This window comes from Astyanax mexicanus, chromosome 1, assembly GCF_023375975.1.
Source record: "Astyanax mexicanus isolate ESR-SI-001 chromosome 1, AstMex3_surface, whole genome shotgun sequence".
In the NCBI taxonomy this organism is placed as follows: Eukaryota; Metazoa; Chordata; class Actinopteri; order Characiformes; family Acestrorhamphidae; genus Astyanax; species Astyanax mexicanus.
This window is the reverse complement of record NC_064408.1, coordinates 81506148-81532942: the sequence shown is the minus strand read 5'-3', so window position 1 is coordinate 81532942 and position 26795 is coordinate 81506148. Positions and strand designations below refer to the sequence as shown.

Here is a 26795-nt window from a genome sequence, read left to right as displayed (position 1 = left end):
TTTAAAAAAAATGTGTGGGCCATAGAACTTTTTGTGGTGGCCACAAGCAGTAATAGGTTGGGAACCCCTGCTCTAAAGTATTCCTCTGAACATTTGGAGTCGAGCCAAGCGCATAAATGGGGCAGACTGTGACATGGATTTTTATGCAGTCGGACAAGTTCAAGTACAGCATGCTTTAAGCCAGTGTTTCTCAACCCTGCAACTGAAGGTCCACTGCCCTGCATATTTTAGTGCCTGTCCTGCTTGAACACACCCACCTTAACCCAATACTTGAATATTCATATGCTGATTAGTTGGATCAGGTGTGTTTGGACAAATATTTCCCAATATTCATCCTAAAAAATACGGTAACTGAAGTGTTGTAAAACTTACAATGTTATAGGTACCTGCTACATTTACATGTTCAGATGGAAATTATTTAATTGCTTAGATATTTAGACTCATTTAAAATGACATCCCAGTTAGAGTTTTTTTTTTACTTTATCACATATATTTCTTCCTAAAATTGCTTTTTGCTAAAAATGTATTTTTCTTGATTTAATTTCTTTTGAGATTTAAAAGCAATGAAAAAGCTGCTAAATGGAAATTCTATTAAATTATTCAATTAAAATTAAGTATTTAACTGAAGCAGAATATTCAGTCCTGTATTGGTGAGTTATTAAAGCTCACCTTCCGCGAAAATCCGATTTTTCTTGTTTTTTGTGGAATACAGTAGGTCTCTCCGAGTTGAATGTGTACACCTGCACATTAAACTGTTTTGCAGCCCCCATTGTCTGCAGGAGCTAAGCAAAGAAATCCCCCCTCCCCCCCTCCGAAAAACGGGTGAATTTTGAATTATCTTTCTGCCTACGTAGGTATGGAGTGAATTTTGTGCCAAAAGTTTTACACAAAAAAAAAAATCCGCAATCAAAATGTTAGGAATCAAAAGCAAAAATTATATGTTACAAATTCAAAAGAGAAAAAATATATAGCAAATATATATTTTTAAATATACTTTGTTATTTTATTATCCTTTGCAGTTATTTGAAAATTATTTCAGTTTGGTCTTTGCTTTTATTTTTGTGTTTTTGTGAATTTTCTGTGGATTTTTTTTGGATTTTTCTGTTAAAGACTTTTGCTTCTGGAATCCCTCTTTTGCTTCTGCTTCAGTTTTTTGCTTCTGAGTTTTGGCACAGTTTTCACGGGTGGGCGGGGCTTAGAAGAAGGGGTTCCCCTTGAATCTCCATTGGTCAGCTGGTTCTGGACTGGCGGGTTCCCTGAACCCTCGTCTGAGACTGACCACGCCCCCAAACACCCGCCAGCTTCAAGAGTCCTTCCAAACACGGAGTGAACAGCAGCTTCCAGCAAACAGCAACAGCAGCAGATACTTTTACAATTAAATATTATACAAACGTTATGTTTAATGTTATATTATGTTATATTATTCTCTGTTTCACTCCATTTAAAAGCTCACATTAGCAAGATGTGCTAAATATTCACGCGCAAATTATGATAGTTACCTAGTCAATGAGCTAGTGAGTTAGCTAATTACCTAATCAGTGAACTAGTCAGTTATCTTAGTCAATGAGCTAGTGAGTTAGCTAATTACCTAATCAGTGAACTAGTCAGTTATCTTAGTCAATGAGCTAGTGAGTTAGCTAGTTACCTAATCAGTGAACTAGTCAGTTATCTTAGTCAATGAGCTAGTGAGTTATCTAGTTACCTACTCAGTGAGCTAGTGAGCAACCTAGCCAGCAAACTAGTGAGTTATCTAGCCAGTGAACTAGTGAGTTAGTTACCTACTCAGTGAGCTAGTGAATTACTTAGTCAGTGAACTAGTGAGTTACCTACTCAGTGAGCTAATGAGTTAGCAGGTTACTTACTCAGTGAGCAAGTGAGTTACCTAGTCAGTGAACCAGTGAGTTACATAGTAAGTGTGCTACTGAGTTAGCTACTTACCTACTCAATGAGCTAATGAATTAGAATGCTACCTAGTCAGTGAACTATTGAGTTACATAGTCAGAGAACTAGTGAGTTAGCTAGTCAGTGAACTAGTGGGTTAGCTATTCAGTGAACTAGTGAGTTACCTCCCACTAAACATTAGACGTCTTATGGACGTGCAGATCATGTCTATATTGCGTCGGTCGGTCCAAGACCAATTCTGTACGTCTACACGACGTGCAAACTAGGTCCGCTATTTGGACGTCAAACTATGACCCCACTTGGACGTCAATATGCAGTTAAACATTTGAACGTCGGACTAGGTCACTTTTTTGGACGTCATGGGGACGTCTTATACAGGTGCAGGAAATTAACATTATTTAAGAATATATTTATTTTTAAATGTATGTCAAAATTGTTGTTATCAATATTGTTAATCACTATGAATATAGATTATTTATGATTAAGCATCATTTATTTCTAATTATTTATTTGAGTATTATATTTTTATCTATTTAATTAATTAACGAATGTAGGTATTTATTTACGTATGTTTTTATTTTTATTTGGAAATGCAATTTATGTGGAAAATTGTTAAGTTGATTTCAACCAGTCAACGCCACTCTGATTTGCTGAGACCGCACGTCATCATAAACTCCACTCTGATATGCCGAGGCAAAACACGCTAAACATTTTTTGGCTGCTGCAGTAGCTCAGCTCAGCTCAGCTCATTCAGTTCAGCTCGCTCAGCTCAGCTCCGCTCCGGACCGGACTCAGCTGCCAAGCTATAAGGTAAGACGATATGTATAAGTTAATGTATTTGTAGTGTTAGTTGTTTTAGCTCTGTGGTCTTAACCTGAACCTGCTGGCGTTGCCTCTCTTCCCAGGCAGTTAGCTAACTAGCTAGCTAGCTAACGATAGCTAAACAGTGGCCATAGTTAAAATGGAATTGGAATTACTTTTGAGAACGACCGTAATGCAAATAATATTTAATGTAACCGAAGCTTTAACGTAGAAGCATTGTCCGGTCATTAAGTCAATGCACTAACCAGAGCTAGGCTGATAAGCCAATCTAAGCTAAATCAAAGAACCGTATTTGGCTAAATTCGCTAAGCTAGCCTTAAGTTATATAAGTTTGTGGCACCCACAATTAACCTAGGCAACTGGGGGCAATATCAAGTGCATTTTGAATAGCCTGAAGAAGTAAGTTTATGTTAATATTACATGAATAAGGCAATTTAAAATAGTTTGTTGTGGGAAAACATTTATTAAAATAGCTTAATATGATGTGTGAGAATTAAAACGGCACGATAATTCTGGTCAGGTGTTAAATGTGTATTCCCGCCTTTAGCTTAGCGTTAGCTTAGCGTTAGCTAAGCCATAGCATGAAGAAGTAAGTTTATGTTAATATTACATAAATAAGGCAATTTAAAATAGTTTGTTGTGGGAAAAAAAATATTAAAATAGCTTAATATGATGTGTGAGAATTAAAACGGCACGATAATTCTCGTCAGGTGTTAAATGTGTATTCCCGCCTTTAGCTTAGCGTTAGCTTATCGTTAGCTTAGCGTTAGCTAAGCCATAGCATGAAGAAGTAAGTTTATGTGAATATTACATAAATAAGGCAATTTAAAATAGTTTGTTGTGGGAAAAAATTAATTAAAATAGCTTAATATGATGTGTGAGAATTAAAACGGCACGATAATTCTCGTCAGGTGTTAAATGTGTATTCCCGCCTTTAGCTTAGCGTTAGCTTATCGTTAGCTTAGCGTTAGCTAAGCCATAGCATGAAGAAGTAAGTTTATGTGAATATTACATAAATAAGGCAATTTAAAATAGTTTGTTGTGGGACAAAAATAAATGGCCATCTTCAACATTTTCTGAGATTTCTAATTTGTCTTTTTCTACTTGTGCAGATGGAGTCATGAAATGTGACGGGACAGCCACCGAGGACTTAATACTTCGGAGCATCTCAAACATGCACCACAAAGACGTGGAGGACACACCGCTGTCTCTCAGGACCTAGAATCTTAATGAAAGTATAATGATGTTAAGGGAAGGTGTAATGGAAAGGTGTAATGTAAAGTTGTAATGGTGTTAAGGGAAGGTGTAGTGGAAAGGTGTGATAGTGTTGAGGGAAGGTGTAATGTTAAAGGTGTGATAGTGTTGAGGGAAGGTGTAATAGTGTTGAGGGAAGGGGTAATGTTAAAGGTGTAAGTTAATAGTGTTAAGGGAAGGTATAATATTGTTAAGGGAAGGTGTAATGCAGGGGTCTCAAACTCATTTTTGCCGAGGGCCACATTGACATATTGGCTGTCCTCTGAGGGCCAGATGTAACTTATAAATATAAGAAAATGTAACCAGATGTAATATAAAATGAATGTAATTACTCCTTAATGTTAAATAACTCTCAATATACTATTTATTCAATCAAATATTACAGTTGCATGGAAAAATGTTTGCTTGTTGCTCTATTAACATAAATCCTTTTAATTTGTCATGTTATGAAATCCAAAAACTCCATCAATCAAGAACCAAACTATTCAAGTGAATAGAAATTACATCAAGTACAAGTTATATTAACTTTGATCAAAACGTTTGATACTGAAATAAGGCTTAATAAATATAAAATCAAAAATTGTGAGCTGTGACAGATTTAGCATTTCCTCAGATTTAGCAGTTCCTCATCCAACCACTAGTCGGAGCTGCAGCTGCAGCACCACAAGCCCGCAGTCTTTGCTTAGTCAGAGCTACAGCCCAGCCACGGGCTACAGGACTCAGCTGAGCCTGTCTGGAGCGTTTTGAAATTTTTTAAGTTCTTCTGTGTATGAAATAAAATAACCCCACTAACCGGATAATACAGCTCTCTACAGTTCATCTTTCAGCCCAAGCAGCTAACAGCAGCAGTTTAGAGCAGCGTCACGGAGGCACTGCTGGGATTACATTATAAACAGGTCAGTTAGCGCTGCTAACCTCAGGATGTTTATAACTACGGAGTTTAGTGGACACACCACGGCAGCAAGGTTAGACTGTTGAAGGCTACTGAAGACTACTAAAGCAGGCAACGCAGCGTAAGCAAAAAAAAAAACAAAAAACACACACACACACCAAAATACAAGTTAAGATAAAATATGAAAACGAACATAATAAAGCATAAATAATTAAATTGAATTGCGGGCCAGATGTATGTTTATTTTGTTAACCCGTGAGGGGCCGTATGAAACCGCGTGGGCCGGTACTTTGAGACCCCTGGTGTAATGTAAAGGTGTAATAGTTTTGAGGGAAGGTATAATATTGTTAAGGGAAGGTGTAATAGTGTTGAGGGAAGGTGTAATGTTAAATGTGTAATAGTGTTAAGGGAAGGTATAATATTGTTAAGGGAAGGTGTAATGTAAAGCTGTAATAGTTTTAAGGGAAGGTAAATGTTTAGTGAAATTGTTATGGTGTGAATCTAAGGTGTATGTTATGTTGATGTAAAATAAAGGCATTAACCCCAAATGAGATTTACTCATTATGTTTATTATTATATTAATGTTTCCCCAAACAGAAAGGGTCAATTTAAAATCAACAGTGGTAAGATGGGGGTAATTAATTTATCCCTTGCTTTTACTGGTTCTTTGCAGGTTGACATGTTTTGAAAAAAGTGAGAGGGTTGAAATGCAATTTATTTGTAAAGCATATTGTGTATAACTAACGTGCATAACTAGTTCCAGAAGGTTGTGAACCTGTTCCAGTAATTGTTTGGCTTAGCTTTGTATGCGTTTCCAGTTAACTGCTGAAGCTGGAACAATGGAACAGTTGCCACCGTCTGAAATGGCACTACAGTTATGCAGGGAGCCTCAAAGTAGTTGGTCTATAAAACGTATACATGTAAATTTCACGTAGAAAAGACGTCCACAACGACTTAATTTAAACTAGAATTAGCCCTTATCCGGAGGTCTGGGGGACGTCAATACTGGACGTGCAGAAGACGTCAGAAAAAAGACGTCGTCTGGCGTCACAGTCTGCACCTTCAGGAGACCAAAATTGGACGTGCAAAAATGACCTAGAAAAGACGTCGTTTCAACGTCTCTTTGTTTAGTGGGCTAGTCAGAGAACTAGTGAGTTAGCTAGTCAGTGAACTAATGAGTTACCTAGTCAGTGAACTAGTGAGTTACCTACTCAGTGAGCTAGTGAGTTAGGTAGTTACCTACTTTCAGCATGAATATTTAGCACTCTCGCTAATGTGACTTGTGAACATAACGTTTGTATAATATTTAATTGTAAAAGTATCTGCTGCTGTTGCTGTTTGCTGGAAGCTGCTGTTCACTCGTGTTTGGAAGGACGCTTGAAGCTGGCGGGTGTTTGGGGGCGTGGTCAGTCTCAGACGAGGGTTCAGGGAACCCGCCAGTCCAGAACCAGCTGACCAATGGAGATTCAAGGGGAACCCCTTCTTCTAAGCCCCGCCCACCCGTGAAAACTGTGCCAAAACTCAGAAGCAAAAAACTGAAGCAGAAGCAAAAGAGGGATTCCAGAAGCAAAAGTCTTTAACAGAAAAATCCAAAAAATCCACAGAAAATTCACAAAAACACAAAAATAAAAGCAAAGACCAAACTGAAATAATTTTCAAATAACTGCAAAGGATAATAAAATAACCAAGTATATTTAAAAATATATATTTCCTATATATTTTTTCTCTTTTGAATTTGTAACATATAATTTTTGCTTTTGATTCCTAACATTTTGATTGCGGATTTTATTTTTTTGTGTAAAACTTTTGGCACAAAATTCACTCCATACGTAGGCAGAAACTCACAGACCAGCCCACCTTGGCTCGAGAAACTCCCAGAGGTGGAGCTGAAGCGACGCAACATCACCGCTCATCAGTTAGGAGGTGGGAGGCAGTGAGCGGCAGAGCGGCGGAGGGGCGTCGCAGTGCTCCTAGCCAATCAGAGGAGAGATATTTGCATGCTGTTTGCATGTATGAATATTCATGAGCAAAGCTGGAATCCGGTCATTTTGGACACACCCCTAAAACAGTCCATTAAAAAAGAGCTATACAGAGACACCTGAGCCCCTTTTTTTTTACAAAAACGGCTCACATGTCATTCATTCATACTAGAGACCACAACTAGACATTTTAAAATGAAAGAAAAAACGACGGAAGGTGAGCTTTAAAACCTGTTCTGAAACTCAGGAGTGGAAGTCATGTGCAATGGCAGACAGTGGCAGACTGTTTGAAGGGCAGGGGCAAAAAAATACAAACCTAATGCAGGACATGAAGGTGTGGGGGTGTGGCTAAATCTGAAAACCTAAATCGATGCAAAATGTATGCAATTTTTAATACAAGGCACTTTATTACGGCACATTTAAAAAAAACTGGAAGGTCAACCATAGAAGGCCATTGATTAAGACTTATTATTAACATTTCTTTATTTAGATGGCACATTATCAAAATGTATTGCAAGAATAAGATAGCAGACATTGGATTGCTTTCCCCCCCCCCCCCCCGAAGCAGCCTACAGGGGAACTTTGTCTCTATTTTGTCACATTAGAGGGCACTTTACCAGCACTTATCAACCATGGGGCACCAAGGGAGGTGGTTGCCTCTAGGTCTGCCGGTAGTTATGTTGGATTACTGAGGTCTTTATTTCAGAAGACACATTTGAGCTTGAAGTGATCTATACTAAATAAATTACAAAGATACAATGAGATCTATGAGATTTTCCTTGATCTTGTTCGTCATCTTGTTGGCTGTAAAATACCTTACAATGAGAGATAGCAACTTTAATGAACACGATGGTGTTAGTTTTGCGACAGAAATACAATTAAGCTACAGTTAATCAATGACTGTAAACACAAAACTGGACATCATGGTTTAAGTTCACTTTTGTTCTGTAGACATTAAGCCAAAATTGACCTGCCCCCTTTCCCAGACTGTGTACCTTAGACTGCCTTCAGTGAAATTACAGTACAGTGAACCCTAAAGGACCAAAAGCAAATGCAATTTTTCCACTAGATACCCAGTTTGAACGGTAATGTTTGTAATGTTCCCTCAGTAAAAGCCCAGCTCATGTAGGTTTACCTAAAAATCAGTCATTTATGTAATGAATAGAAAGGCCTGCAGACACTTTTTTCTTGAGTGTGATCCCTGCCTTCTTATGGTATAGCAGAATACTGCAACCGGTCAGCAGAGGCACCAGACCTGTGACAGCTTCAATTCTGAGAGATATTGGGCTGTCCATGCAGTCAATGCAGTAAATAAAAGCATTAGTCCATATTTTCCATACAAGTGTGGAGGGCAGTGTTTGTTAGCCACTAGGATTTACTAATCTGTATGTAAGTTAATATGCTTTAAGCCTATAACTTTAACAGTCTCAGTAACTTTTATGAAACTAATCTTTAAGGCATCAAGCAGTGAGAAAGTGATGAATGGAAGTGTGGGGTCACACACAGGCTCTATAGTTTAAGGGGTTAAATTGTTTCGAGGGATGTATCAGCAGGGGGGCCGCCTCAGAATCCCATATTGTGGAGTTCTCGCCTTGCTTTCTGAATAGATTTGCGTGTTGTGCTGTGTGAGTCAGACATTTGTTATTGTTCCTCCACTGCTGCCAGTTTCAGGGTCACCGTGAAAGTCGGCACAGCCATAATGGCCTCCATTCAATGTCCATTTGTTCAGTTATGTAGCATTTTTCTTATTTCAGCTTGAATCAGTTTGTTTCTTTGATCGTTTCATTTATATGAATGCTCTTAATGTCCTTGCACTGGTGGAAGGCAATTGCGAAAGGGATTCCATGACACCCTCATTTCACTGCGAAGCAAAGCGCTGAGCACGAAAACAGCACGTAATCCATTTCACGCAGTAATTGACCATTCAGCAAAGGATGACACGATTACAATAACTGCAGTGAGCAAAGGGAAAGGTACTGTGTCAGTGTAGAGAAAAAATGCTGTCTACTGAGATAAAAAGTGGTAGGTGGGCGACAAATGACAGAGAATTTCAATTCATGGCGTAGGAAATAAACACATGGTCTAGAAACAGCTGGATCACATTAAGGTGAGAACATTCCTCACTTTCTAAAAACTGACTGACTCAGTGAACAAGAGAATTATGTAAACCCAGTGTACCTGCAGACATGTGCGTCAGACGCATTCATCACAAATTGACTAGCTTTTCGGTTTGATGTTGGAACACTGCTAAGAGGATTTGACTGATTTCAGTAGCATGACCATTTGTGAGATGTCTCATGTCACATGATCAGTTTGACACCATCCTATCTCATGCCAAAAGTACTAGATGGAGCTTCATTACTCCAGAAAACTGTCAGCTATGTAGCTGATGCTTGGCATTGGGAAACCTGACCTAAGGCTCAAGAGTTGCCTGTTAGATTGGCAAGTATTTGAAATTACTAGGAAGTGTCACCTTAGGGGGTGGCCTGGGAACGATCACACCCATATAAGTGGTGAGGTGTTATCTTGTGAGGGAGGTTGAACACTGTTCAGCTCTCTCTTGGCAAGGCAATGGATGTCAATATCAGTTGGAATGAACATTCATCCTATTTCCAAAGTTGTGAAGGCAATTCTATTTCTATTCTACAATCCACAGTGTCACATATATACAGGGAATATGTCACACAAGATGCATTACAACTCACAATGGACAGTGCAGTAGGTGGTAATGATTGTGACCAGCAGACTACATTTGTCCATGCAAACAGATAAGCACTATTAAAAAGATCACATCCACATTGAATGCACGACATTCCACATTGAATGCAGTGACATTGGGAAACGGTATGGGACACAACATGAGTACCTTTCCAATAACATTTGGCATGTCAGTCTACAATAGGTGTCTGCCTTACAGTTAAAGGTGTTAAAGGTGATTTGGTTACTCTGCCACACCCACTTTCAAGAGTATGTTTCTTATTCCGCATTTGTGTTAGAATTAATCCGTTCAATTCATATTAAATGGTAGTAAACGCAGTCTGAAGTAGCTACTGCTGTGGACTCTGATCATAAAATAGCTAGCTAAGGTAACCCAACATTCCAATAGACTATTTATTGTTATTTACAGCAATTTGATATTTAAAATAGCTAGTTAGCTGGCTACGTACCTAACTTATACCCATCATTACCCAAAGATGAGCTCCATTTGTCGTAAAAGGAGTTAAGCTTAAAACATCCCCCCCAAATGTCTAAGCATATGCTCTTACCATTATGTGGTACCATTCTTTGGTTATGAAGCTCCGATAAAGCAGGTAAGGCTGTTTGAGAAGGTGCTTGCTTTAGAGCTAATCTACGAATCCTGGAGTACATGTGTAGACCTAGTAAATAATAGTAAATAGTGGGTAAACCTCACAGACATGTCTTGTGCTTCAGAGAACACCAGAGCTTTAGAACTGAAACATTTTTCTCAGTGGGGCTGTGTAATTGTAAGAATGATATGAGAAGATGTATGGACTTTTGGGTCAATGTGTTAACTTTAGCTACTTCAGCCACTTCAGTAAAATGTGGTGGATATACGTTAGGTGTAGGTCCTGAACACTGCAATGGTTTTGTGTTGTGTTAAAAAAAACATGGGTACGTCAAGCAAAATTCTTATTTTCTTCTCAGTAACTTCTCAGTTACTACATCTAACTATCTGATTATACTATACTATTTATTCTGTACATTTTGTCATCATGCAGAATATGGTGAATATGCATTATGCTTATTGTGCTGTACAAATACTGTACAGATAATGGTGTAAGATGACCAGTTCTGCGTCTCTGTTCCACTGTTCCAACTCATCCCAAACAATTTCAGATTGAGCTCCATCTCTAGAGAGAATCTCTGGCTAATGCTTGGCATGGGTCATGATGACCTACCTCTCAATTGCTTCAGAAAATACACACTGTGTGCATAGTGAACAAAGGTGTCAGTCACTCTAATTAGAGGGGATGATTGTGTCATTTTGGACATACAGTGGTGTACAGATGATGAGGTGTACATAGCATGAGGTCAACCACTGACGTTGGATGAAGTTCCAGATTTTGAACATCATTCCAATTTATCCTCCAGGTATTGGATGAAGCGCCATCATTCCAGGGAACACAGTTCCACTGCTACACAGCCAAGTGCTGGAGGCTTTATACTACTCTAGCTGATGTTTGGCACTGTGCTTGATGACCTTAGGCTCATACATTGGCAGCGCTTTTCTATGAACACAAAACAAGATGCATGAGCCAGCTGAATTCCAAAGTCAGCCAGTCTAAAATACATACACTATTGGGACACCTCATTTATTGTTTCTTTTAAATAGTTTTTGTTTTGATATGATACATGTTATCATTATTTAAAAGTATGTATTTTAACACTAAAGCAGTTTAAAATATTAAACTTATCTCAATGTTTCTACGGCATAATTATAGAACACAAACCTGTGCTCTATTGAGTGTAATCCCTCTTGAAATCAAACTATTTTCACACAAAAAAAGCAGGTGTGATATTGCAGTATGGTCATTTTTAATACCTTGTACAATACAGTTTTGATTTTATATTGACATTTATGATATATTGGCCAGCCCTACATTTCACTGCTACACAGATCGGAACTGGGGCTTAATACCTCATTTCCCTGTATTTAGCTTTTGGCATGTGGCCATTGGTTCATATTTGTCTGCAACAGGTTGTCCTACTCTTCTGGCAATACTTTTTTACAGGCACAAGACAATGTGTGTCAGCATTGGGAGCAACCATTAAAAGTAGCTGAATGCATTCATTGGAAGCAGAGTTTGCAAACATTTGTACATAGAGTACCAATCAAATGTTTGAACACACATTCTCATTAATATTTGTTCTATATTTGCATTATTTTCTATGTTTTAGATTAATATTAAAGATGTACTATCTATGAAGGAACAGGTAAGTATTTGGGTAGTAGACAAAAAGTGCTTGGCCTTCAGAAACACCTGACCTCAACCCCAGCCAGGTGGTTTGGGACGAGCTGAAGCCCAAAGTGAAGAAAAAGCTATTAATGAGTGCTCAGCACCTTTAAAACCCTACCAGGTTCCAGGTGAGAGAATAATGCCAAGTTTGGGAACTAACTATGCTAACCTATCTAAGCTAAGCTATATACAGCATACCTAACCAGCTTTCACACACAACCCTCAAAAATATAGGAGTGCTGAGCTTAGCTCTCTCGCTAACTACCTAACTGCGTCTGTGGTTGAAGGAGCAAAAGTCAACATATTTACCCCAATGTCCATACGTCTGCTCTTTTCATTCTGTGACGGAAAACTAAGTTCTGAAGCTCAGGTGAACTGGATGTGTTGGAGGCTGAGAGTATGTTAAAGAACATCTTAGTTTCAGAGCTAATCAATGGGTGCAGCAACACGGGGTGTGTGGTGGGTAAACCTCATAGCACACCTGCTTTACCAGAGCTTCAGAACTCAAAACCTGTTTCTCTGGTTGAGGTTCTGGTGTTGGTTTATCCTCTATAAAATGGTAAGAGCAGACATATGGGTGTGTGGGTGTATGTTACATTTACTGTAGCTACATCAACTATATAAACACAGCTCTTCTTCTGTGGAAGGTGGTGGATGGAAGTTAAATGGAACTCCTTAAAACTCCCATCTTTCTGGGGTGTTCAGAACTCTGCTGTTCAAGTAAATTTCCCCTCTTCTTCCAATAACTGTGACACCCTACATCTATACATGTATAAATGTGCACACAAAATAACTATAAAATAAATTTTATCATTAAGCATAGTGTCTTCTACATTGACTATTGCAAAAGTAAGATTTGAAAAAAAAAATGCATTTGTTACATGTAACTATAAACTTTACCATTAAATATAATTATCAAAATCCTTCAGAAATGTTTTTTTTTTGCATTTTTGTGTGACTCCAAATATATACTTTGATTTTCTTTTTCATAAAAAATCCATAATATTTAAAATACACATTTTTGTTGTGTCCCTGGGTTTCACTCAGTCCTGTTACCGTGAAACATTACCCCATCTGAAAAATCTGGAACATTCTACAAGTCACATCTACAACAGAAAGTTACATCAGCTGGTTCTTCTGAAGACCATGGTAAGACTACACTTACATTACTTCATTTATTTTTCTGTATATTTGATCTTATTGTAACTGTGCCTGAGGAGGTGAATCTCAACACTCATTCCATGTAGCTAATATTTTTAGCCTTTTAGCTATGTTTCATGTTTTTGCTAATTCTATGCTAAAAACTCATTCCTGTTACTTTTATCGGGCGGACCGAGAGCTAGCTGCTGGAGGTAAGAGCTGCGGCGGCGGACTCTGTGTTTACATCAGCGATGCTTGGTGTCGGAACGTTGTTGTGGTCTGTAAACACTGCTCACCAGTAGTGGAACTGATGATTATCAAATGCCGTCCGTTCTATCTACCGAGAGATTTCTCCACCGTGCTGATCGCCGCTGTTTACATCCCTCCGACCTCCAACAACAGCGTGAGGAGTGAAGCACTGAATGAACTGTACCAGTACATCAGTGAACAGCAGACAGCACACCCAGATGCTTTTCTCATTCTGGCTGGAGATTTCAACCACGCAGACCCAAAGACTGTGTTTTCTGGACTTTTTAAACACATAGACTTTCCAACCAGGGGTAACAACACTTTGGACCAGGTCTTTACTACAAAAAGAGGGGCTTACAGAGCCTCCCCCCTCCCCCACCTCGGAGCGTCTGACCACCTAACCATTATGCTAATGCCAGCTTACAGACCACTGGTTAAAGTCACCAAACCAGTTCTGAAGCAGGTACGAGTGTGGCCAGAGGGTTCCTCAGAGGCACTTCAGGACTGTTTCAGCACAACAGACTGGAACATGTTTAGAGAGGCTGCCACCCAAAACAACTCCACGGACATCCAGGAGTACACAGAAACTGTCTCTGCCTACATCACCAAGTGCATTGATGATGTAACCGACCTCAAGACCATCACTGTTCGGGCTAATCAGAAGCAATGGCTGACAGGAGAGGTCTACAAGCTCCTGAAGGCTAGAAATGCAGCCTTCACAGCAGGAGACCAGGCAGGCCTGAGGACAGCCAGGGCCAACCTGTCCCGCGGCATCAGGAAAGCTAAGAGGCAGTACTCCAAGAAGATATCCCAACGCTTCAGCGACAGCAGAGACACACGGAACCTGTGGCAGGGGATTCAGTCTATCACAGGCTACAAACCCCATCCACAGACCTGCAACAGCGACACATCTCTGCTGAACGACCTGAATGGATTCTTCGCAAGGTTCGAGCCACTCAACAACACACCCGCCCAGAAATCCATCCCTCCTCCTGGTGACCAGGTGCTAACGCTCTCCCAAGACAGTGTGAGGAGAGCATTCAGCAGGATCAATGCTCGGAAAGCTCCTGGACCTGACAACATTCCTGGTCGTGTGCTGAAGGACTGTGCCTGGGAACTCGCAGAGGTTTATACGGACATCTACAACACCTCTCTGAGTCAGGCTGTGGTTCCCACATGCTTCAAAGCCACCACCATCATCCCTGTCCCTAAGAAGGCATCGCCATCCTGTCTCAACGACTATCGTCCGGTTGCACTCACCCCCATCCTCATGAAGTGCTTCGAACGACTAGTCATGCACCATATCAAGTCTTCACTCCCCTCCTCCCTGGACCCCTACCAGTTTGCATATCGGTCAAATCGCTCGACCGATGATGCCATCTCCACTGTTCTCCACTCGGCCCTCACACACCTGGACAAGAAAGACACCTACGTCAGAATGCTGTTTGTTGACTTCAGTTCAGCATTCAACACAATTGTCCCTCAACAGCTCATACACAAACTGGACAGTCTGGGGCTGAGCACTTCCCTGTGCAACTGGCTGTTGGACTTCCTGACTGGTAGACCACAGGCAGTGCGGGTTGGCAGCAGCACATCCAGCATCACCACACTGAACACAGGGGCTCCCCAAGGATGTGTACTGAGCCCCCTCCTGTTCACTCTGCTGACCCACGACTGCACACCAGAACACACCTCCAACCTCTTCGTCAAGTTTGCGGATGACACGACGGTGGTGGGTCTCATCAGCAACAACGATGAGTCACACTACAGGAACGAGGTGAGCCGCCTGGCCTCCTGGTGCAAACACAACAATCTCTCTCTGAACGCAGAGAAGACTAAGGAGATTGTTGTGGACTTCAGGAGAACTCACACACTGCACACTCCTCTGTCCATCAACGGAACTGCTGTGGAGAGGGTGAGCAGCAACAAGTTCCTGGGTGTGCACGTCACAGAGGACCTCTCCTGGAGCACCAACTCAGCATCACTGGCCAGGAAGGCAAACCAGCGTCTCTACTTTCTACGCAAGCTGAGAAGAGCTGGAGCCCCCACCCTCATCATGACCACTTTCTACAGAGGGGCCATCGAGAGCATCCTGACCAGCTGTTTCACCGTGTGGTACGGGGCCTGCACAGCATCCTGCCGCAGGACCCTCCAGCGCATCGTGAGAGCAGCTGAGAAGATCGTTGGCACCTCTCTCCCCTCCCTTCAGGACTTGTACAGCTCCCGCCTCACACGGAAAGCCCTCCGTCTGGCAGGAGATCCCTCCCACCCACTACACAGCTTCTTCAGCCTGCTGCCATCAGGGAGAAGACTGCGGAGTCTCGGGTCTAGGACCAGCAGACTGCGAGACAGCCCCATCCATCAGGCTGTGAGGATGCTGAACTCTCTTCCTGCTCTACCCCCCATCCCAATCCTGCCCACAGCACACACACTCTCATCATCCTGACCCCACACCCTCCCACCAACACAGTACTGAAACTCTGCACTAGAACACACACAGTACTGTAACTTTTGTAAAAGGACCTGCACTACACACCCAATACCTGCACTACTGTTACGCTGCACTGTCATACACACTTTAATTCCCCAAGAACTGGGAACTTTAAGAACTTTACCAGCCTTAAGCTAGATACAACATTTGCACTACTGTTATACGGGTTCTATTTATATTGTCACTTGATCTTAATCACCATTAATATTGCACTATTATCTTCTGTCTCACAAATGTCTATTGTGTTTTTGTTGTATTGTACATATAGTGTCTCCCACTCATTTAGATTATATTTTTATTTCTTTTTATTTCTATTTATATATCTATTTCACCCCCACCACTACTGCACCTTGTTCTGTCTCATGTATGTCTGTGTCCCTGCTGCTGTATTGTACACATAGTGTCTCCCCTTTTTCTTTATTATCCATTATCTGTACTTGCTGTAAAATTGGGAAGGAGAGTAACGCAATTTCAATTCTATGTATGTCCTGTACATATGCAGCATTGACAATAAAACTACTTGACTTGACTTGACTTGACAGTAACAGGAGTGAGTTCCAGTAACAGGAATGAGTTCCATTAACAGGAGTGATTTTTTTTGTCATAAATATCATTTATTTAAACATGCAGTCAATCATTTCTTTAAAACAAAGGCTTTCTTGAGAGAAAATTTAAGGAATTAGTGGACTTGCTTTTAAACATGCTTTTTAAATGTTACATGAATTCTGAACCATCTTCAGATTAGAAACCTTGTAAAACATTAAGTAAAGCTGTCTGACTTCCCATATTTTATTAGATTCAGAGTTAAAAAGAGATTAAAAAAAAATAATAATTTGGAAGTAGTACAACAAGCAAATGGCACCCATTGGGTGGAATGGCCCATACAGTGAATGTGTGCAGATATATCTTGGTGTATGTAGTAGATGATGACGTGTACAAAGCATTAGTGAAATTAGAATTAAAAATCCTCACACCTCTTTAAAGGAATGTGCACAACAGGTATCCACAATGATTAATTATTGACAAAATCAATAGCCTAAATCATGTATTAATTAAATATTCAGCCTGAATACAGACTAGATAAACAGTCCAAAGCGACCGATCAGGGTAAAATACCTGTTCAGCCGCTCACCGTCTCCAACTCTAATCTTGTAATGGGCCAATAACGAGCCACCAAGCCATCGCGTTCCCCACAACGACACGCCCACGATTGTATTAGGAAGCTGCGAGGGCTGTGATTGGTCAGGGCGGCTGTCAATCAGGCGGGGTTGCCCGTCCTTCCGTTCCATAATCCGTCGCTCAGGGAGACTTTTCTCTTTCTGTTTTCTCACTCTTTTCACCCGGAGAGAGAGAGAGCTTCAGCATGATGAGCTGAAGCGGCGAGCGCGGAGGAGAGCTCTCTCACACACTCACACTCACACGGAGCGGCTTCATAACTTCCTACCACAGACACACACACTTCTACACACATTATTAGAGCAGCAGCACATGCTTCTGGAGGACTCGCTGTGCGGAAGAGAGAGGATTTATCACGTTTGTGGGGAGAATTTCTGACTCTCTCTTTCTCTTTAGTAGAAACACAAACATGCCTGTAGCGACTCTCCTGCCTTTCACCGCGACTCCGAGTAGGAAGTCTGTGAGTCCGACCTCGTTCAGACTGACGGAGAAATTCATTCTGCTGCTGGTCTTCAGCGCCTTTATAACGCTCTGCTTCGGCGCGATCTTCTTCTTGCCGGACTCCTCCAAGCTGCTCAGCGGAGTTTTCTTCCGCTCCGCCCCGGCCGAGGGCGACGCGCGCCCGGGCACGGAGGGAGACCTGGCCGGCGGGGTGGGCGCCGGTGCCACCGGCAAGGACGAGAGGATCCTGTACAAAATCAGGAAGGACTACGAGAAGGCGCTGCTGGAAGCCAAAGACACGCTACAGAAGCGGGCCGAGGACATCAAACACGACATTAAAAGCGAGAAGGAGAATGATGTCCAGGGCAGAGCGAGAGGAAGAGACGACTCTCTGCCGGAGATCGAGTTCGCCCGGCCGCCTGGAGCAACAGGGCACGAACCCTCGGACCCGGAGACCAGGGAGAGGAGAGCCAAAGTTAAAGAGGTGTGTGTAGCGTTCAGCTTCTGATACTTCTTCTGTTTTAAACTGTTTTTTACCCGAGTTACACTTCATGTGTTGTAACACACGCACTTACTAACCCTCTGTGGCAAGGATTATATTTTTTGAGGGGAAAAAATAACGATAAATTCAAGTTACAATATTTTTGGAAGCTTTGTAGTCCCTGTGAAACTTTAGCTTATATTTTGACTTTTAATAACAAACAGATCATTTGAATCAGATGTTTTAGAGCAAGAAAGTACCCAAAAACAAGCAGGAGTGTCCTACCTGCATAACATTGCCCAAAGTTGGCAACACTTAGCCATAGAGGGCTAACCTAACCTAGGTAACGTAACTGAGATATGTGCCATTTTATACTTTAACGCGTCTGTAGGTTATATTTATATTCTGACGTTTAAAAACAAACGTATTCATTTAATCTGATGTTTTAGAGCAAGCAAGCACTCAAAAACAAGCAGTGTCCTACCTGCATTGCCCAAAGTTAACAAATGGGGAAGACGAGAATCACTGTTTTAGTAAGTTTACAACAAGAGTATAAAAAGGAAATGAACATCCAAATATACTTCTTTAGCGTTACATATTCTTCCATATACAACCTACATATTTTTTTATTTACACACGTGTACGTTTTATTGCAATTGGCGTAGATATGCTTTGTAAAAAATATATTAATAAAAATTAATTAACTAATAAATACATGCACATAAAATGAGGTATTGTATGGTATGGAAAATGGGCAACACTAACGTTATGCCATAGAGGGCTAACCTAGCAAACTGAAAGATGTGCCATTTTATACTTGAACACGTCTGTACTGTTAATGGTATATCTTCAATGGACTTAGTTGCAGCTATAACAAAACTAGGCTGTGTGAACTTTTGGCTACGTTTATATTTAAGGTGAGTTAGCTAGGATAACGCAGTTAGCTAACTATTAGTTAAAACTACTTTGCTTACAAATGTTAACGTTAGTAAGCTAACGCTAGCTAACGTTAACCTAGTTAGTTTAGTGTTTACTCACCTAGCGTTAGCTACCAAATTCGCAATTGAGACAGAAATAGCTGTGTTTTGAACAGTAAGTCACACATATATGGCTAGTTATCCAGCAGTAAATAATCTGAACACAGTAGTACACTTGGCCTTCAGGCTGGCTAGCTGTTACATGCTATCCCCGGCTGTAGGTAGTAAAAGCTCAGTTGGTGAACTCTTATTACTGTTTTTTTTTTACGCTGCTCACCGTAGTATTGGCTACGGTAGCGTTAGGTTACGTTATCTACGTTAGCTTACCTGAGGCAGTCGGTACAACACGATTAGCAGACAAGCTAACTTAGCAGTTAGTAGTCTGCTCAGCGCTCACCTTCTGCCCGTGTTGTGTTTTTTTAAACCTGAACAAATCCACGCTGAGCTGATGGTTTCACCATCGAGCAGAGGTTTCTGGAGCTGCGAGTTTCAGCATGTACTGAACATTCTGCCTGTGGGGGAAAGTGCTTGAAAACAGAAAAATGAACACCAGAAACGTCTTTGCTTGTTTTGAGACAGATGGGGAAGTCCGTCTTAGCCTAACATTACTCCAGCTTTACAAGTCTTACATTTTACAGGTGGCTTTAGGTATCATCTAGGAAATGTTTTCTAGTAATAGTTCTAAATCTGTTCCGACAAGTCTAATAAACCTGATAGTATATGCTTAACTTACTGTCTTTCTGACTAGTCAGTTAGCTAGCTAGTTGGGTTAGTAATCAATGTTGCCACTTGATTTACTTTGATTTATATTCTGTTTATCTTTTGATTTTTTTTCAAGTAAAAATATCAATTCGTAGATGTCTACAGTTGCTTTATTCTTAGTAGAACATTGAAGTCAAGCTATATACACTCTAATTCTCACTAGTAAAACGTCCAGATCTATATGTCCATATAGCTCTGGAAACAAATTGAGACCATTTCAGTTTCTGAATCAGTTTCTCGGATTTTGCTATTTATAGGTATTTATTTAAGTTAAATGAACATTGTTGTTTTATTCTATGAACCACAGACAACATTTATACCAAATTCCAAATAAAACAATGGTAATTTACAGTATTAATTTACAGAAAACAAGGATTGGCTGAAATAATAAAAAAATATGCAGAGCTTTCAGACCTCAAATAATGCATAGATAACAATTTCATATTAATTAAGTTTAAACAGTTCAGAAATCAATATTTGCTGAAATAACCCTAGTTTTTCTCCTCCACCAGTCTTACACACTGCTTTTGGGTAACATTATGCCACTCCTGGTGCTAAAATTCAAGCAGTTCAGCTTGGTTTGTTGGCCTATGATCATCCATCTTCCTTTTGATTATATTTCAGAGGTTTTCAATTTTGTAAATTCGAAGAAACTCATAATTTTTTAAGCGGTCTCATATTTTTTCCAGAGCTGTATATGAATTCTGACCAGTTAAAAACAGTTTTTGTTTCTGTATTTCTAATACAGTCAATAGACTAGTTGTATTGTTTTTAGGTATCTACAATGTTATTTTATATATCTAACATATAACATTTTGTAACAAATGGTACTAGTCAAAATGTAATGGTATATGCTCCTTGTAATATGTCTAGAAAGGCAGAAACACTATATAAAGCTGTTGTTCTGATCTACAGATTTCAGAGTTGAAATCTGAAATGGCAGTTTCTATTAGTAAAAAAATACATTTCAGATATTGAATAGGAATTTTTATTGGGAAAAACTTGTATTGCTGAAGGCTTGCCATACAGACAGTGTTGTTTGGAGCTGTGAGTTTCAGTAGGGGTTGCTGTGTCTCAGTTCATTTTGCCTGAGGGTGGAAAATTGCTTGGGAACAGAATCATCACCTGAATGTCTTTGTTTTTCCTGATAAGCTGTTGAATCCAAAGGGCAGCTCCGAGGTTCAATATGAAGTTTTGGACTTAAATCTTTAGTGTAAATTCATGAAATGTTGAAACCGACCTCAGGGCAGGTCAGTATAACTGTCTGTGTCACGTGGATTGATCTCTATTGGATTAGTCGGGTTCCTTTTGAGTGTTTGATAGAATTGCTTTTTCTAAAGTTCTCTTTAGAGAATGTGAAGTGCTTGAGACCAAACCTGGGAAGGGCACATGAAAGTAGATAGCATTTTTAACTCTCAGCCTAGGATTATCTTTTGACAGGCAGGAACTGAAGTAAGCAGGACACTTGAATTTCAAATGAATGGCCTGATTCTTTCACTAAAGACAGTATGATGCTGAATAGCTTTGTTTAAGTTTGTACATCTCCGTTTTAACAACAAAACAGTAGCTACACAGTGTGCGGAACCTTTTATTATATATTTTCCTTATGCCGCTAAGTAGGTTTTCAGTGTATCACCATAGGTGTTAAACAGTATATTGTTTTGCATCATTATGCCAATTTATATCAAATAAAAAGTTGCACTGCTGTAATTTTCCTTGAGGAATCTATATCTGCCCAGCATTGTTTAATTCTACTTTAATCTTTGATACACATTGTGACACATTAGATCATTGACTTCTGGAGAAATGTGTTGAATATTCATTCAGATCAGTGCCTGCAAAATTTTACATACAGAGAAATATTAGATATGACCTATATTTAAAGCTAAAATATTTAGCAATATGTAGTTCTTAAAGAGTGCCCAAATGCATGTTGAAACTCTCAATAGATTCTCCAATGTCAGTGCATTTGTATTTGAGCACTGTATTTAGGCAACAGCTCAATGGAGTTCTGCCTAATGTGGTCAGGCTGGTTTTTGAAGAACATAAAAACAAGGAAATGCTGTGCATTTGCCACCCCACCCTTCTAGTATGATACGCTAGCCACTAGTTAATGTATTGAAATCAACCAAACAATAACTTGTATTGAAAGACAAAAAGTAAAATATAATTATATCAGAATATGCTGTATTGTTAAATGGCTAACCATACATATAGTTTGGCTAGCATTTCCTGTTCATATGCCAATGGAATGGGATAAACATACTGGCATCATGCCTGATGAGTTTGAAATGAGGTGGGGTGGTAATTATTATCCAACATTCTGACCTCACTTACACTGAATACAATTAATTCCTCACAGCGAGTACATTAGAATCTAGTAAAAAGCCTTCCCTGAAGCGGGATAAACACTTTTTTATATTAAACCCATGATTTCAGGAGCAGTGATGAAATTAGTGAGTGTCTCAGTACTTCAGTATCAGTATCAGTCAGTATCATTCATTAAATTTGACAAGGCAGGACACAACAGCATAAAAACAGTTTTAAGCAGTGTGATCTGAAATGTACGGTGGCCGAGAAAGCCCAACGCAGTGCAAATTGAAAAGCGCTGCAAAAGCACAAAACACATCCATCAAAATTACAACACAGGCGCAGCAAATAGAAAAACACGCTGCAAATAGAAAAACGCGCTGCAACTAGAAAAACGCGCTGCAAATAGAACCACAACACAACGGAAGTGAGTCACAACACAACGGAATTTTCCCGGGGGACCTTAAAAGATACTGTACCAGCTAAGCTGCGTCTTCAGTAACGTCTCGGACTTCACTATGTGTACAAAGGACAATAAGTGGCAAACAAGGCGTTTTGTGAAGCAGAAGTTTTAATAATATGCACACAACCGTGGTAATCACAGGTAATAAACATAACTTACTTTTCAGAAGCTTGTTTGCCACTTATTGTCCTTTGTATACAGCTGGTACAGCATCTTTTAAGGTCCCCCGGGAAAATTCCGTTGTGTTGTGACTCACTTCCGTTGTGTTGTGGTTCTATTTGCAGCGCATTTTTCTATTTGCAGCGCGTTTTTCTTTTTGCAGCGCGTTTTTCTATTTGCTGCGCCTGTGTTGTAATTTTGATGGATGTGTTTTGTGCTTTTGCAGCGCTTTTCAATTTGCACTGCGTTGGGCTTTCTCGGCCACCGTAGAAATGTGTCAAACTTTCAACAGTCAGTATCAAATACAGAAACAATTTCACAACTTCAGAGCAATTATTATAAAATAAATAAATATGTCACTTACTTTTGTTCATTTGTAGTGAAGGTCAACGGTACAGACATTATCTCCTAGACTGTAATAGTGCTGTCAGCTGCAGTGTGATGTAATTAGAGCATTCATCCATGTTAATGCTGCCAAAACCCCTTGAGTTACATTCTTGGCGTGATGATTCATTTGTGTACTTTCTTTCTGCTGACATGCAGCAGCTTGTAGGTTGAAGGTTGGTGTATTCTGCAACTTTAGATAAAGAGTTGTGAACAGGTAGACAGGTACTCTGCCTTGCTGCTGTAAGTCTGCTTTTCTCAGCATATTTTGGGTATCTCCAGTATTTAAAGTGCACACTGTCAAGAGACTCTGGCAGAAATCACATTCACATTCAGTGCATGAAGCCACACATGCACATCCCACATGCCAGTGCACCATTCCTTAGCTTCTGTGGGACATGGCAAAGGTCTTTGGGCATGATACTAGTTCCTGTCCCATGACATATGGCATGTCCTGGTATTCATTCACTTATTTAGGCTACAGCAATTCGCCCTGGCCCATTCACACTAAGGATACAAGAAGTGTTTCAGCCTAGGCTGTTTTTTATTTATTTATTTTTTATGTGATCCGTTTAGGATATGGTCGACTTAAAGAACCCGTTGACCAACTGAATCTTTCATGAGAGTGAAAATAATTAAAAGTTTATAGATTTTATATGTGTATATCTCCCATCATTTATCTAGTTTGGTAAGGGTTTGGTCATTTGGACAGACACATTTACTACATTAAGAAAAAGGTTGCTTATGTACAATTAAACCTGTCAAGATTAAGATTTGGCTTTTGATTATATATTGTAAGACATAATTGCACTGAACTGTTATTGTAATTTAATCTAGTCAGTGTAATAGTAATTCCATTATTTAAGTCCAAAGATTTAAGAATAAAAATATTATAATGGCATAATAATGTTGCCCCCTTTTCATTTTAATTCATGCTATTTTTTTCTTCATAACCCATCACAGCCTACACTCTGTTTATAGAGGCTCCAGTATTGATGCTTTTGCTGTTGTATGACTGGTTAAAATAATGGTGAAGTTTGTTTTGTTATAAACAAACCCAATGGAAGGTATAATGGTCTGCCAAAATTATATTGTCAAATATATTGTACAATGAGAAATATATTATTTAATGTAAAACACGCTTCAGATTATATACTTTTTTTTAACATTCTATCCCTGTTTAAATTCTTTAGATACTGGTTATGTCCTCATCTGGTCAGAGAAAATAATGAACATTTTTTATAATTTTATCATGGTAACTACGATCATATTGGCCACTACGATCTCCAGGCTGTATAGTTGCAAATAAAGTAAGGCTGCTGCTGCTGCTGTTTCTGCAGCATTTCTACCTGGGTAATGATAGGCTTAGTCTTGACACGTGTTTGTTCTATGCCTATACAGAACATGCTGGGAGTAAATACTTTGCATTTTATAATGAGATGCAAATCAGTTACTAACTTCCGCTTGATAGGACTGACATCGTATCAGTGTTCATTGTTTGTATTTTTTCTTCTTTTTGAATGGCAGTTTAGTACCTTGTCAGACTGCTCTTGTTTCTTGTTGCCTTAGAACTAAACAGAGTAGGGTGTTGGTTTGGACATTAGTGGCAAATTCCTAAATAATAAAGTGTAGCTGTACTTTACATATGTTCTTCCTTTGTTTTTGCCATATTGCATAACACGACCTAGGGCAATCTGCATTCACTGAAGGTCCAAACATGCAATTTGAAAGCTTTATTGTAGGTCGTATTGTTGTATGCAAAAGTTTGAGCACTTAGTACTTGGTAACACCCTCTTTGCGAGCAAATTACAACATACTAACATTTTTTATAGCCAGATAAGAGTCTCCCTGTTCCTGTTTTACACATTTCCTCACCCATCCATGCAGAATTCTAGCTCTGTTTTTTTTTTATTCCAGATTTTAAAGGGCAAGAATTTTTCAATTGGATATAAGTCAGGACAGTCTAGAGCCATTCCAAAAGCCTCAGCATGTGTCATAAGATATGTTTAATTTTTCACATCCTATTGTAGGAGCCAGACTCTTTTAAAATTAATTATATATATATATATATATATATATATATATATATATATATATATATATATATATATATATATATATATATATATATATTGTTATTATTATTATTATTATTATTATTATTATTATTATTATTATTATTATTATTATTATTATTATTTTATTTCTTTATTTATTTTTTTTCTTGCGTGAGATTTAATGTTTAGCCCTTTTCAAAAAAAAAAAAAATAACAAATGAAAGTCCCTTTCCCCATTTTACTTCCTTCTCAACATCTTCTGTTCTCAGGAACAAGAGCACAAGGCTTTCTTCTCCAATTCCTTTTTGATCAAATTGACAATCCTTTTATCAGCTGACTCGGCTAATCTATATTAAATGGATATTTGAGCAAGTTCCAAAAGCACAGAGCAGAAAGTGTTTCACGTCCCAGTTGTTGAGCTCAAAGACCACCAGTAAGAAACTGCTTGCAAGAGAGAGTCCCTTAGGGTTAATGTTGAGCCCACTGTCAGGGCTGAGTCCTAATACCAGGATTAAAGCTGTCACATACGTAATCATATTAGTGCATGGCCTCTCCAATTTTCATTCCACCCTTTCTACCTCTCCTCAATAACTGCTACAAGATCAGTATCAGCTCGGTGCTCTAATGTGTAGAGTTCTTGGGCTGCTGGCTGTATGAGTGATATTGGTTCACATTTTGATTTAATCACTTTGTTGATTGGCATACTAAAGTACAAGCCAGACATGAAAATGTGTATGGGTGATGTATATACTAGTGCATCTCAAAAAATTAGAATGTCATTGATAAGTTACTTTGTTTCAGTAATTAAGTTTAACATTTTTACAATTTTGGAAGTGTGGACAATGTGCCAGGTCCTGACAATTTCTATGGAGATGCGGATTTCATTTTCAAGCAGGACTTGGCACGCTGCCCACACTTCCAAAAGTACGAATTGGTCTTACATAATATGCCAATTTTCTGAGACACTGATTCTTGGGTTTTCACATTTTGAACTGAATTACTGAAATAAAGAAACTTTTCATCGCTATATATATTTTTTGGGGGGGATTCACTAGTATACATGCATATATACAGATGCATACGGTACAATTTTTTTTTAATTCACTTATCGGGCAAAGGCAGTTAGAAATGATTTACATGGGTAGCTCTCTGTAGATGTCTCCATTTTGCCTGGAATGCCCAAACACTCCCTCCCCTGCAGATTGTGGCTCCAGCAGCCGCCCTGCTTGACACCGGTGATAATTCACACCGTGAAAAACGGGATGATGTCCCACTGATCAGCAGCAAGGCAGAAGCAAACAGCCCCAGCGGGACTCCGCAGGAGCCCCTTGCTCTCGGTGTCCAGACACCATTCACGGCTTTCACTCTCCCCCTGCAAGCCTCCCTGACCTTTAGTGATAATTGTTCTGTGCTAAGGAAATTGATGTCAGGATCGTTGCGAGAGTGAACTGTTGGTGTCTAGGTTTATTTTGGACAGTAGACCAATAAACACACACTACTCAATGAAACTGACATTAAAGCTGCCACTTTTAACATCTCCATTTCACACATTAGCGTTGGCAAGGAATTGTTCTTGAATAAAAACTCCTGAGTTGCTGTATTATACAATTATGCTGTATGTAAGCTAAAGCTATTAAAATTCACTACAGTATTGCAGCACAATATCTTTATACTTTCAATATATCTATATTTTCTTACACAATTATTAAGCTTGCAGTCTTTCCTAGAATCCTACCAGATGTACATTTGTGTGTTAAAGGAAAAAAAACATAGAATAAATCTATGCATGTCAAATATACACCTATTCAAACATTGTTTTTTTTGGGTTGTCTTTTTAGTATTATTATTTTTGTTTGTTCTTAGTAAAAACATGTGTT

The 26795-nt window shown here is 39.4% G+C and overlaps 1 protein-coding gene and 1 long non-coding RNA gene across 2 annotated transcripts in view; both read left to right on the top strand.

Moving 5' to 3' along the window:
- Window positions 1-3159: 3159 nt before the first annotated feature.
- Window positions 3160-5418, top strand: LOC125804831 (uncharacterized). The gene is made up of 2 exons (XR_007441018.1): window positions 3160-5248; window positions 5284-5418. It is a non-coding gene; the product is annotated as an uncharacterized LOC125804831 (long non-coding RNA).
- Window positions 5419-17022: 11604 nt separating this feature from the next.
- man1a1 (mannosidase, alpha, class 1A, member 1) overlaps window positions 17023-26795 on the top strand; it is a 198545-nt gene continuing 188772 nt past the window's right edge. Inside the window, exon 1 of the mRNA XM_022662004.2 lies at window positions 17023-17809. Within this exon, the coding sequence (XP_022517725.2) occupies window positions 17294-17809 (516 nt within the window). The 5' untranslated portion in view covers window positions 17023-17293. The remainder of the gene's footprint in view (window positions 17810-26795) is intronic.